Here is a 13,973-nt window from a genome sequence, read left to right as displayed (position 1 = left end):
ATGCCAAAAGTAAACGCCCCTTTCTTCGAAAAATTAGCGTGCGTCGTGCCAGTTGGCCGTGCGCGAATTGTGCAGCTGAGCCCCAGATGACGTTGGAAGTTATAACACACCTAAATTCAATTTTCGCGACACTTAACATCTCCAATAGCTATGCATCTCCAATAGCTATGGGTTAAATGTTAAACCCGTGAAATAGCCTACCCATTGATGCGGTCAGTAGAGCGAAAGTGGGCGATAGAGAGCGAGGTGGGGGTTGTAGAGACAGGAAAGAAAAGGAGGGATAGGGAAGGAGGGGAATAGATAGCCATTACCTAATCACAGTCGTGGTATTTATCGCTTCCTTGTCCCGGGTCGGTACAAACGGCTGAGTAGCAGCCCTGGTCAGACCGTCTGTGTCTAAACGTGCGTCCGAAAGACGGTTGTCGTGAGGAGGGCGACTCGGAAGAGCCACAGCATCCCTGTCTCTGTAACCCTGTAGGATACTCGGACTCGGGGATCGCTATTCTCCGGTAAGGTTTTGGTGTCGTGGAACACACCATGTGTAATCTGAATCATATTGACAGACGTCTGAGATTGTGAAATACATATGATATAACACATGTGTTATGGTTGACTTTCAGTTGCATTTTTATTACCGATGTGGTAAAACTATTCCCTTAGCTGATGTCCAATATCTGTTCTTAATTGCATAGTAAAAAGTTGATCTTTATGTAATTCATAAAATGATTGGTGTAATTCATTTTTAGAATATAAATACAAATGTATAGGGAGTTATTTTTATTTTTGTCAGATAGGCAATAATAAAACGATAGGCCTATCAAAATCGATTTTTATCCATGCTTGCTCCTGGTTTAGATGCTTTGTACTTGAAAATATTAAAATGAGAAGGGGTTGGAAGGGTTTGTAGGTCGAATAGCCTAACAATGTTATTCTACTAATGAGAGAGACACAAAACGCATTTTGTTAACGCCGGCATCACAAATGGATGAATGTTATTAGCCCGTTATGCAGGCAGTGTGGACAAAGAGCTCCAGTATGCTCCTTGCCTTCGCTCCCCACGACATTTCGAAATAGGATCGATCAATGCTCACGCATGCATACCGTTTCAGCTGCTTATTAAAGCCCTTGCCTCTATTTTCCTCATAACGCACATCACCTCTTCTACAGAACACACAGTCCTATGTCTATGATCTATTGTAATTTCTATAAATCCATAGCCTTCCGCAAGAGCTGTATATTCAAGCAATTGTGTCATTTATGTTCGATTTCTGAATAGAAGGTGTTCCTGAATACGATAATTGTATTGATCAGCCATTAATTATGGTTAATAATACTATGGGGACCGTGCACTCATCAAAATACGTCCCTAGAGCGACATCAATTAATGTTCTACAGTCTGTTTTTACAGAAGTCGTCTTATGTTCAGCTTACTTCACGCTAAAGGCTGTCTGGAAAATATACAAAATCTGTGCTAGAGGTGAAAGCAAGATACATGAGTCCCCTGTCGATTCACACACCAGATGGCCATATGTATTTCCCTGTTGTGAGCAGCCTTGTGTTGATCATAAATCATAAGCTAACATTCGGTCAGTTTGTCAATCTAGCCCACACTAGTCAAGGTAAACAGTCAAGTAGTCATCAATATCCCATTTTAAACCATAGGCATATTTTCTCCTATTCCAGTGTGGTAATTCATACTCGTTGCCAAAGATTATGGCTACTACTCTCACGCCCTTTTCAGCTGCAGTGCCCATAGACACAACCCCTTTTCACATTAAATATTCAAGAATCGGGAACCACAATCATGAAGCAATATGGAATAAAATGTCACTGAGGCTGCACCGTCAACTATTCTGTGTTGGCGTTGCAGTAAAAAAGAAAGAAAAAGAAGCTATGTCAGTACTGTGTGTCAACTAGACCTCTGTCTCAATTAACAATCTATCATCAACATGTCTGCCTGTTGGTCTGTGTGCCAATCTACCTGTTTGTCTGCCTGCCTGTCTGTCTGTCTGATTGTCTATCTCTGTCTGCCTGCCTGCCCGTCTGTCTGATTGGCTATCTCTGTCTGCCTGCCTGCGTCTGTCTGTGTCTACTTGTCTGCCTGTCCGACCGTCTGTCTTCCTGCCGTCTGTCTGTCTGTCTGTCTGTCTGTCTGTCTGCTAGAGTGGATCTGGCCATTTGTCTCTGAATTGCCTCGTTTATCCCACAGCTCTTTTAATATGCACTGTGTGTCTTGTCATGACGGGCAGGGACACCAGAGAGACATCATTATACCGGTAGCTACACAACATAACAGGCAGTATGTACAGTATGATTGCTCTTCTGTAAATATTGATCACTGCTTGGGGTGAGATGATCGGACGATGACATGATTTCATTATCATAGATTTTTCGCACACACACACATACACAAGCACGCACATATGCGCAGTGCAGGTTGACGTTTATTGACATGAGTCTTGTCCTGGAGGCAGAACTGAGCGATTTCCACTAGATGGGCCAGCTGCAAAGTCAAAATTGGCTATATTGTAAAAATGTATGAAAACAAAAATGAGCTTTTTGGTCTTAATTTAATGTTAGGGTTAGGCATTAGGGTTAGCAGTGTGTTTAAGGTTAGGGTTAGGCATTAGGGTTAGCAGTGTGTTTAAGGTTAAGGTTAGGGCATTGTGCCAGTAACCGAAAGGTCGCTGGTTCTAATCCCCGAGCCGACTAGGTGAAAAATCTGTCGATGTGCCCTTAAGCAAGGCACTTAACCCTAATTGCTCCTGTAAGTCGCTCTGGATAAGAGCGTCTGCTAAATGACTAAAATGTAAAAATGTAATGTAAATGTTTAAAGTCAGATTTTATGACTTTGTGGCTGTGCTAGCTAGTGACCACTTTGGAGGGCTGCCTCCAGAACAAGAAAAACGCTAACCTGCATATGCAGTACACACACTCTCTCTCCTATCTCCCTCCCATGTTCATTCCCTCAGACAGTCAACTCCAGCAGCACCTCATTAGCTGTGACTTTTGACAGTGGCTCTCGGTATCGGACCATGTCTGGATCGCCAGTGAGGGGGAGTTGAGAGTCTAGTCAGTGTGTCAGTGTTACTCATAGCTGGGGGCCTATATCTATGAGGATCGCTCAACTGTCTCCAGTAACATGAATGCATCTACATAACACCATGTGGATTATATGCCTTTATGCTTATAGGTAACCCCGCTGTCTGTTCAACTATCAATGAGGCTTCAACAGCAGTTAATCGGTTAGTCGGTCCATAGACTATGAAGGAATGCTGTTTTGGAATCACTCAGTCTCGGCTTTGGATGGGAACACCCTTTATCCATGGCCATGCAAATCCGGAGGCCAAGTTATAAATTAACCCAGTCAACTGTTCTGCATCCATACACGGTCCAACTCCAACAAATGTTGTCAGGGGGAGAGAGAGGGAAGAGGACAGAGACAGAGCGAGAGAGAGAGTGGAAAGAGAGAAGAGAACTGAGACGGAGAAAGGGAAGAAGACTGAAAGCGAGAGAGAGGGAAGAGGACTGCGACAAAGAGAGGGAAGAGGACTGAAAGCGAGAGAGAGGGAAGAGGACTGCGACAGAGAGAGGGAAGAGGACTGAAAGCGAGAGAGAGGGAAGAGGACTGAAAGCGAGAGAGAGGGAAGAGGACTGCGACAGAGAGAGAGAAAGCAGGAGGCTGTATTGGAAAGGAAATTGTTGTATTATGATTTGTTTTTCTGATTTTTCATGTTTTTATTTCAAAAGCTGTCATTTCCTTTCACGCGATGCCACACGAAGGCATAATGACACAGCATGGCTTTGAACCCCCCATTCTGTCTCTATTTATAAACCACTGGCTCCGGTCGCCTCAGAACCAACACTCTGTCAGGCAGCAGCAGGGAAACTGAGTGATCCAACTGCATGCTGAGGACGCTGGGAAGGGTTAACCCTTTCCTGGTACCTCAAGAGACATGCTGGAGGAAGTGGGGCAGGCGTTCTGCCCAGGGCTAGACTAGTACAGGGAAATTCACCACAGTTACCACAGATGGAAATAGTAGATAGCTTGTTTGACTTACTACTCACATCTCAATGGAATATTTCCACTACCTAACCACAGCTGTAGTAGTAAGGGAGTTTGTATAATTTCAGTCAATTGCAAACGGCTGATTACGGATGGAAGCCCAAAACTCCTTTTTAAAATACTTTTCCTTATTTAGATAGATGGAAAACCATGGGGGTTTTGTGGTCAACTAGGACCCTCATGAGACATACAACTTCAAAGAATAGTCCGAAAAATAGCTGAACAAAACCAAAATCAAATTGTGTCAGTCATTTAGCATAGAATGGGCTGGGCTGTTCCAGGGTCAGCCTTTAGACAGTAAAACCCATTCAAAGTCCCCAGACACCACTGCGCTGAGGTCAGTGGTATTGATCCCCAATATGATGGACAGAGCCGTAGTCCATGCTCCCGTGGGTCCCATCCACATCCAGCTGATCACAGAATAACTCAGTGCTCCTCAGCTCCTCTCTGCATGACTCAGGTAGAGAGTCCAGTATCGACCAGGACCCAGACTGTATTAATAGAACCTGGAGCGAGGGTATTCGATCAACCTGTCCCTTGGTCTTTCCACATCATTACCTCAGTGACTCAGCAGTGATGTCTGTTGAACCATCATCATCATGACCCGAAGACCCACCTGTCAATCATCTATTATGAATGTAGAGTAACAGAAGTCATACTGCTCTGAAGTCTTGATTGTCGCCAACGTTTCTTGAAAGTTGCACGATTGACCTGATTTCGTCCTTTTCCTGTCCTTGTCCTTCATTGACTATTGATTGAAGTAGGGGGTGGTTTCACAACAGAGCTCCAGTGACATTGTGATGTCTAGCCACCCTCTTTGCCTTTATGTCAATCATCTCCATCTTGAAAGTTGAGTAATGGTCTTCTGTCATATTACTTAGAACTCGTCAAACCCGTTGAGCATCATTGAGACCTGGCAGTTCTGTTAACCCAATTCTTCCTCCATCCTCCTCCCTATCGTCATCACCTCGTGTTGTAACCAAGGTGATTTACATGAATTGCATTATTCGTGAGCTATGCCAGATTACACCATGGATGATGAATTATACAGCATTGCCTATCTCTCATACTTCCTTTCTTTCTCTCCTCTTTCCTCCCTTCTTACTTCCCCCCTGTTGCCCTGACCTTATTTCTACCCCCTCCCCCACACTCTTCCCCATTTCTTCTCCTCCTCTTTTACTCCAGTCCCTCTCTTCTTCCAGCCATCCGGCGTGATGGAGTCCTCGGACGAGGAGACACTGAGCGAGCGCTCCTGCGTCAGCGAGAAGAGCGAGCGGTCTTTGCGTAGCGAGCGCTCGGGGGGCTCCCTGTCCCCCTGCCCGTCCGGACCCCAGGGCCCCCCTGGGGACACCCTACCCTGGAACCGACCGTCCAGACACGAGAGAGGAGAGAGGAGGAAGAGGAAGACCCACGACTCGGTGCTGGACCCGGCGGAGAGGGCGGTGGTGCGTGTTGCAGGTAAGACGTTTGGGAAATGTATACTGCTACAACACTCAGCTGGAAACGGCAGGGTATACCTGCAGAGATGGGAACTGATAATGGTCCCCCTTCAGTGGGGTAAGAATGGAGGCAAATGTGTGGCAATGGTTTTCATTATAACCTCAACATTATATTACACATTGGAATGTTGTCAAGTCCAATCTTGATCTAATTCAAGTACTAGCTATCTTTGTAATTATTGTGCTGTATGGGAAGGAGTTTGGAGGATGTGGCTACATCTCTCCATCCCACTTTACCCTTGTGGATGTGGGTTGGGAGTGCATTGTACTAGCCTTGTGTGGAAAAAACATATCATATCATAGCAGTGCTCCAATTGGCAGCAACTAGGCATATATATTTTTTAACAGTGTGTACTTTCACTAAAGGCTTGTGATACCGCTTCGAAGATATCAGACAAAATCATCTGTCAGGTTTATGCTTTGAGGTAAAAAAAAAAAGTTTAATCAGTGAACCTGTCATTGTTCCAACTTGGGTTGTATAAGGGAGTAAAGTGTTTGTGATGGAAGGAGCGACTGAGATACAGTGAACAAAGAATGGTTATGTATGCTGCGGTTGTTTCCTCAGGCATGCAAGCTGCTCTTCGCCTGCTATTTCTGCTGATTTCATTACTCTTTACATTTACATTTTTGTCATTTAGCAGACGCTCTTATCCAGAGCGACTTACAGTTAGTGAGTACATACATTTATTTGTATTTATTTTTCATACTGGCCCCCGTGGGAATCGAACCCACAACCCTGGCGTTGCAAGCGCCATGCTCTACCAATTGAGCTACACGTGGCTCTACCAACTGAGCTACAATCAGTGTCCCACTGGGCACAGACGTCAATTCAACGTCTATTCCACGCTGGTTCAACTTAATTTCACAATGTTGATTCAACCAGTGTGTGCTCCTGATAACTGTTGTGAATCATGCACTAAAGCAGAGAACATGCAGATATCCAGACTGAGCCATCAAAATGTTTTTTAAAAAATTGGGACTGGTGAACTGCAATCCACTTCAAAAAATGGTTTTATACAACACAGGGTAACACTTAAACAGCTTGCACTTATGTGCACTTATCAGGATTCAGCTGTATTTACTAACCAGTGTGAAGGAGAGAGGAGGCAGTCAACAAATCCCTGGTCAGAGGTCAAGAGAAAGGAGGGAGGAAGGAGGAGTGTGAGAAAAAATGTCAGTCCATTCGTCACGGTTTGTGTCGCGATGTAAACTGTCATGCTAAAGCTACAAACAGGTCTTTCTTTTATTGATGGCTTGAAGCAGTAGTGACATGCGTTTCAGGCGACGCATGTCACACTGTGTTTTCTTTTTTGAACCCTTGTTTCTCATTTGAACCAATGTTTTTGAGGTTTCGACCGTACTGGTTAGTTGACAGTTGTGGTCGTCTCCTGGTACTAAGAGTTGGAATTCACAGCTGTCCTGATGTGTTTGGGCTTTGGGCTGTGTGTGCTTGTGTGTGTGTGTGTGAAAGTTTTTTGAGAATGTGTGTGTATGTGAGTGTGTGTAAGTAAGTGGGTGGGCAGAGGAAAGGCGCTGTCTGTGTCAGACTGGTTTGATTATGAGAGAGAATTCTTGGCTCGCTGTTGGCAGCAGGACCTTTGACTGACGTCTTGGCTCAAAGTTGTTGTGTGGTGGCATGCAGAATACAGATGTATCATCTTTATTCAAGGGGACAAGGCACTCCTATAATTTCATATTGGTTTTAATTGTGGATGCAACTGAGGATGAGTATGAAGTGAGAATCAATATAAACTAGACTAAATGCTATTGTGACTGTTTATATTAACATGTCTGGCCATTTCATAATTATAATATCCTGTATTATTTGGATTAATTGTAATTAATATGACCAAATTACTTTTGAACAAAATCTGTTTCGTGGCATGTGGAAATTGGAAGCGTTAGAAGCGGATGAGGCTGAGCATCTGTATGTCACACGGAACATAGGCTACGTTTGTCACATGAATTGTTAAATTATTTTCAAAACAGTTCAAAAACAAGATCTCCTGCTATTGTGGATTATTTATTGAGTTATTCATTATTTTGAAGTAGCTGTCTTCTCTTGAGGGATTTTGATATTTGCTGACTTGTATAGCCTATGTGTAAATGTGCATGTGTAATGAGTGTGTGCGACTGTTGGCTGGAGGCACAGTGTATCCAGGTGTGTGAATGCGGTGGGGGAAATGTATGGACATACAGTATTTACTGAGGCCCCAGACATATGGTGCCTGCATGGAACTGAGGCGTCTAGGCGACTGCCTGCCTGAGCTCTTGCTCAAAACAAATTCACCAGGCAGCTCAAAAGACATCTCTTAGCCTGGCTGGGCCCTATTCCCCTGTTGCCATGGGTACCTGCATGCACACAGTCTCCCAGTTTCCATGGCTATGAAGGGAGCAGGAAAGACTCTGGAAAAGTGAGAAAAAAGGGCCAAAACAAATAGTGAAACAGAGAGAGAGAGCATTTGAATTTTAATTTAAGTTTGAGGGGGACACAGAGAAAAGTAGAGTGAGGGATAGACTCAATCCAGAGGAATCCACAATTACAAGAAAAAACAGAGAATGGACAGAGAGGAGAAGGAGGGCAGACAGAGAAAATGGGCAAGGTTCAAAGAGGGGGAGGATAGGAGGAAGAGTAATGATGACATCTAAAAAGAGACAGGGGTGAGAGAGGACGTGTGGAGGGGAAAGGGGGATGTGAGCAATTTGGACTGGGAAAAGGGAGTTGGAATGCCACGCTATAAATCAATTATGTCTGTTACTTAAAACACACGTCAACAGAGGCCCCATACACACAACCTCAGAACACCCTGAGAACCCAAGCCAAGGAGCCATAATGTATTCGCAATAGACCTGATTCAATCTTCTGCCCTAATAGGTGCTTTGGAATATTAGCGACAAATTAGCGACTTAGAGGACTAAATCAGTGCATATAAAAATGCAATAGGCTATGTTGAAAGTGTGTTGCTCTACTAGTGTAGAGTAGGTATGCCTCATAGTGTGTGTGTGTTCAAATCAAATTGTATTCATTCAGTCACATGCTTTGTAAACAACAGGTGTAGACTAACAGTGAAATGCTTACTTAGGGGTCCTTCCCATCAATGCAGAGAGAAAGAAAATAGAAAATAATAGAAAGTAATAACAAAAGTAATAATAAATACACAATGAGTAACGATAACTTGGCTATATCCACGGGGTACCAGTACAGAGTCGATGTGCAGGGGTACGAGGTAATTGAGGTAGATATGTACATATAACTAGGAATAAAGTGACTAGTCAACAGGATAGATAATAAACAGTAGCAGCAGCGTATCTGATGAGTCAAAAGAAGTTAGTGCAAAAAGGGTCAATGCAGATAGTCCGGGTAGCTATTTGGTTAACTATTTAGCAGTCTTATGGCTTGGGGGTAGATGCTGTTCATGCTGTTGTTGGTTCCAGACTTGGTGCATCGGTACCGCTTGCCCTGCGATAGCAGAGAGAACAGTCTATGACTTGGGTGTCTGGGATCTTTGGCAATTTTTAGGGCCTTTCTCTGACACCGCCTGGTATAGAGTTCCTGGATGGCAGGGAGCTCGGCCCCAGTGATGTACTGGGCAGTACACACTATTCGCTGTAGTGCCTTGCGGTCAGATGCCAAGCAGTTGCCATACCCACCGGTGATGCAGCCAGTCAAGATGCTCTCAATGGTGCAGCTGTATAACTTTTTGAGGATCTGAGGGCCCATGGAGGGCACTATGGTGTTGAACGCTGACCTGTAGTCAATGAACAGCATTCTCACATAGGTGTTCCTCTTGTACAGGTAGGAGAGGGGAGTGTGGAGTGCAATAGCGATTGCGTCATCTGTGGATCTGTTGGGGCAGTATGCGAATTGGAGTGGGTCCAGGGTGTCTGGGATGAGGGTGTTGATGTGTGTGTAGGTCACATTCACTGTCTGCACCTGGACTCAGCATGATCCAACAAAGATGACTCAAGCACATTTCATCATGTTTCATCAGTGCTTCTTTTATCACACAGGGTCACATAAAAAGTCGTACTTTGCACTTATGACCACTAAATGGGGATATAATGATTTGGTCACCCTGTAAAGATCCTGACAGACTTGCCTTGAGGTTCCATATCGCCCAGCTCTACTTGACTGTCTTAACTGTTTTTTCTTATTATCTGATGATGGTTTATGGAGGGAATCTTATTAGACCATTTGGGGTGAATCTAAGTTCAATTAGAATGATAAAGCTACTAGAATACCTTTAAGGGATTATGCTCTGTGTCTGTCAAAGTGTGCTCTATCAACCAATGCCCATAGGAAGATTATATAACTGATAACAGTAGTCAAGCTGTCAGTGGATCTACCCATATACCGTAAAACGGATGTCATCTGAGTCACATCACCCTTCAGTTCATTCCCATCACTATTACTTCTTCCTCTCGTCTCTCTGTGTGTACTGTGTACTGCTGCGGGAGCCAATGGACGGCCAACAGCCATGTCTGCTGCCCTGCTTTGCTTTAATTTCCCAAACTCTACAGTCAGAGTGACTGGAATCAGTGTGTGGTAGTGTCTGTGTGCTTGCCAGGTTTGATGGCTGAAAGGCTACATTTTGTGGGTTTGTATGTTCGTATTCATACAAAGCATTCACGAATGTAGATAATTGGATGTGTGTGTGTGTTTGTAAAGAGAGAAGAAGTGGGAGGGTGACTGAAAGAAATGGACAGACATGACTTAGAAGAAAGAAAATATCTCCATGGAGTTGCACTGAATAATTTAGCCTCAACTCATCTCATTGGTTCTCTCCATTTCTCACTCCCTCTTTGCCTCACATCCTACATGTTGGGAACAAAATAAGACTGTCATCTTTTCTTACCCCCATCTACAGTGGGGAGAACAAGTATTTGATACACTGCCGATTTTGCAGGTTTTCCTACTTACAAAGCATGTAGAGGTCTGTGATTTTTATCATAGGTACACTTCAACTGTGAGAGACGGAATCTAAAACAAAAATCCAGAAAATCACATTGTATGATTTTTAAGTAATTAATTTGCATTTTATTGCATGACATAAGTATTTGATCACCTACCAACCAGTAAGAATTCCGTCTCTCACAGACCTGTTAGTTTTTCTTTAAGAAGCCCTCCTATTCTCCATTCATTACCTGTATTAACTGTACCTGTTTGAACTCGTTACCTGTATAAAAGACACCTGTCCACACACTCAATCAAACAGACTCCAACCTCTCCACAATGGCCAAGACCAGAGAGCTGTCTAAGGACATCAGGGATAAAATTGTAGACCTGCACAAGGCTGGGATGGGCTACAGGACAATAGGCAAGCAGCTTGGTGAGAAGGCAACAACTGTTGGCGCAATTATTAGAAAATGGAAGAAGTTCAAGATGACGGTCAATCACCCTCGGTCTGGGGCTCCATGCAAGATCTCACCTCGTGGGGCATCAATGATCATGAGGAAGGTGAGGGATCAGCCCAGAACTACACGGCAGGACCTGGTCAATGACCTGAAGAGAGCTGGGACCACAGTCTCAAAGAAAACCATTAGTAACACACTACGCCGTCATGGATTAAAATCCTGCAGCGCACGCAAGGTCCCCCTGCTCAAGCCAGCGCATGTCCAGGCCCGTCTGAAGTTTGCCAATGACCATCTGGATGATCCAGAGAAGGAATGGGAGAAGGTCATGTGGTCTGATGAGACAAAAATAGAGCTTTTTGGTCTAAACTCCACTCGCCGTGTTTGGAGGAAGAAGAAGGATGAGTACAACCCCAAGAACACCATCCCAACCGTGAAGCATGGAGGTGGAAACATCATTCTTTGGGGATGCTTTTCTGCAAAGGGGACAGGACGACTGTACCGTATTGAGGGGAGGATGGATGGGGCCATGTATCGCGAGATCTTGGCCAACAACCTCCTTCCCTCAGTAAGAGCATTGAAGATGGGTCGTGGCTGGGTCTTCCAGCATGACAACGACCCGAAACACACAGCCAGGGCAACTAAGGAGTGGCTCCGTAAGAAGCATCTCAAGGTCCTGGAGTGGCCTAGCCAGTCTCCAGACCTGAACCCAATAGAAAATCTTTGGAGGGAGCTGAAAGTCCGTATTGCCCAGCGACAGCCCCCGAAACCTGAAGGATCTGGAGAAGGTCTGTATGGAGGAGTGGGCCAAAATCCCTGCTGCAGTGTGTGCAAACCTGGTCAAGACCTACAGGAAATGTATGATCTCTGTAATTGCAAACAAAGGTTGCTGTACCAAATATTAAGTTCTGCTTTTCTGATGTATCAAATACTTATGTCATGCAATAAAATGCAAATTAATTACTTACAAATCATACAATGTGATTTTCTGGATTTTTGTTTTAGATTCCGTCTCTCACAGTTGAAGTGTACCTATGATAAAAATTACAGACCTCTACATGCTTTGTAAGTAGGAAAACCTGCAAAATCGGCAGTGTATCAAATACTTGTTCTCCCCACTGTATTTCGTAATGTTCTTGTATTCCATAATATTCAGACTGAACCAATCAGTTGCGGATGGATTATACAGTTCATCTTCTTCTACTAGTCATGTCTGTATTATTCACAGTACTGAGGAAATGCTGATGATGCGTAACAGCTGAAGGCTATGGATGATGTCTGGTTTATGTCAGGCTAGGAAGCACTGTGACAGTACAGCATTAGTCAGGGGAAGGCTGGGCTTGGAGAAAGCTCTATGGCAGGTATCCCTTTACTGACATGCGTTTGTCTGGACTTCTGAGATCCCCTTACACACAGACGTGTCCTGCCCCACCCATAGGCCTACTACACACAGCCTCCCATCTTATGGACGTCAGACACAACACACGTCAGTCTCACCTGTCTAGATCCCCTTACCTCTTGTCGATGGTATAGGTTACTGTGAACATGCCATTCAATTCAATAGACTTTATTGACATGGCAAGTTAAATTACTTACATTGTAAATGTACATAAAACAAAAATGGTGGGACCAACAGCAATAATAATAGTAGTAGTGGAAATGGGATTACCATTAACAGCAACTACAACAACAATATTATGAGAATAATAATACATTAAAGCAATAGTAGTCGACCAGTCTCAACTTGACTGAGAAGCCACATGGCATGGTATGAAAGCCAAAACAAAACAAAATGAGAAAAGAATATTGACATTACATTGCACTTTTCACTGGCTGTCCCTCAGGTTGTGGTAGGAGGACACATATTTGGCTGCCAAAATGGCACATTCATTGATTATACTAGGCTATAGATGAGCCACCTATAGGATTAGGCCTATGGGATATTATGGATCTTTATCACCTTGAGATTATACACTGCTCAAAAAAATAAAGGGAACACTAAAATAACACATTCTAGATCTGAATGAAATAATCTTATTAAATACTTTTTTCTTTACATAGTTGAATGTGCTGACAACAAAATCACAAAAAAATTATCAATGGAAATCAAATGTATCAACCCATGGAGGTCTGGATTTGGAGTCATCCTCAAAATTAAAGTGGAAAACCACACTACAGGCTGATCCAACTTGATGTAATGTCCTTAAAACAAGTCAAAATGAGGCTCAGTAGTGTGTGTGGCCTCCACGTGCCTGTATGACCTCCCTACAATGCCTGGGCATGCTCCTGATGAGGTGGCGGATGGTCTCCTGAGGGATCTCCTACCAGACCTGGACTAAAGCATCCGCCAACTCCTGGACAGTGTGGTGCAACGTGGCGTTGGTGGATGGAGCGAGACATGATGTCCTAGATGTGCTCAATTGGATTCAGGTCTGGGGAACGGGCGGGCCAGTCCATAGCATCAATGCCTTCCTCTTGCAGGAACTGCTGACACACTCCAGCCACATGAGGTCTAGCATTGTCTTGCATTAGGAGGAACCCAGGGCCAACTGCACCAGCATATGGTCTCACAAGGGGTCTGAGGATCTCATCTCGGTACCTAATGGCAGTCAGGCTACCTCTGGCGAGCACATGGAGGGCTGTGCGGCCCCCCAAAGAAATGCCACCCCACTCCATGACTGACCCACCGCCAAACCGGTCATGCTGGAGGATGTTGCAGGCAGCAGAACGTTCTCCACGGCGTCTCCAGACTCTGTCACGTCTGTCACATGTGCTCAGTGTGAACCTGCTTTCATCTGTGAAGAGCACAGGACGCCAGGGGCGAATTTGCCAATCTTGGTGTTCTCTGGCAAATGCCAAACGTCTTGCACGGTGTTGGGCTGTAAGCACAACCCCCACCTGTGGACGTCGGGCCCTCATACCACCCTCATGGAGTCTGTTTCTGACCGTTTGAGCAGACACATGCACATTTGTCGCCTGCTGGAGGTCATTTTGCAAGGCTCTGGCAGTGCTCCTCCTGCTCCTCCTTGCACAAAGGTGGAGGTAGCGGTCCTGCT

At 44.5% G+C, this 13,973-nt stretch overlaps 1 protein-coding gene across 1 annotated transcript in view; it reads left to right on the top strand.

The window, feature by feature from the left end:
* Nucleotides 1–217: 217 nt before the first annotated feature.
* LOC121572490 (microtubule-actin cross-linking factor 1-like) overlaps nucleotides 218–13,973 on the top strand; it is a 257,852-nt gene continuing 244,096 nt past the window's right edge. The window contains exons 1-2 of the mRNA XM_045221763.1: nucleotides 218–509; nucleotides 5,252–5,524. Of these exons, the coding sequence (XP_045077698.1) occupies nucleotides 5,281–5,524 (244 nt within the window). The 5' untranslated portion in view covers nucleotides 218–509; nucleotides 5,252–5,280. The remainder of the gene's footprint in view (nucleotides 510–5,251; nucleotides 5,525–13,973) is intronic.

This window comes from Coregonus clupeaformis, chromosome 8, assembly GCF_020615455.1.
Source record: "Coregonus clupeaformis isolate EN_2021a chromosome 8, ASM2061545v1, whole genome shotgun sequence".
NCBI classification, from domain to species: domain Eukaryota; kingdom Metazoa; phylum Chordata; class Actinopteri; order Salmoniformes; family Salmonidae; genus Coregonus; species Coregonus clupeaformis.
The sequence above is the reverse complement of the archived record's forward strand: the minus strand, read 5'-3'. Positions and strand labels throughout refer to the sequence as shown.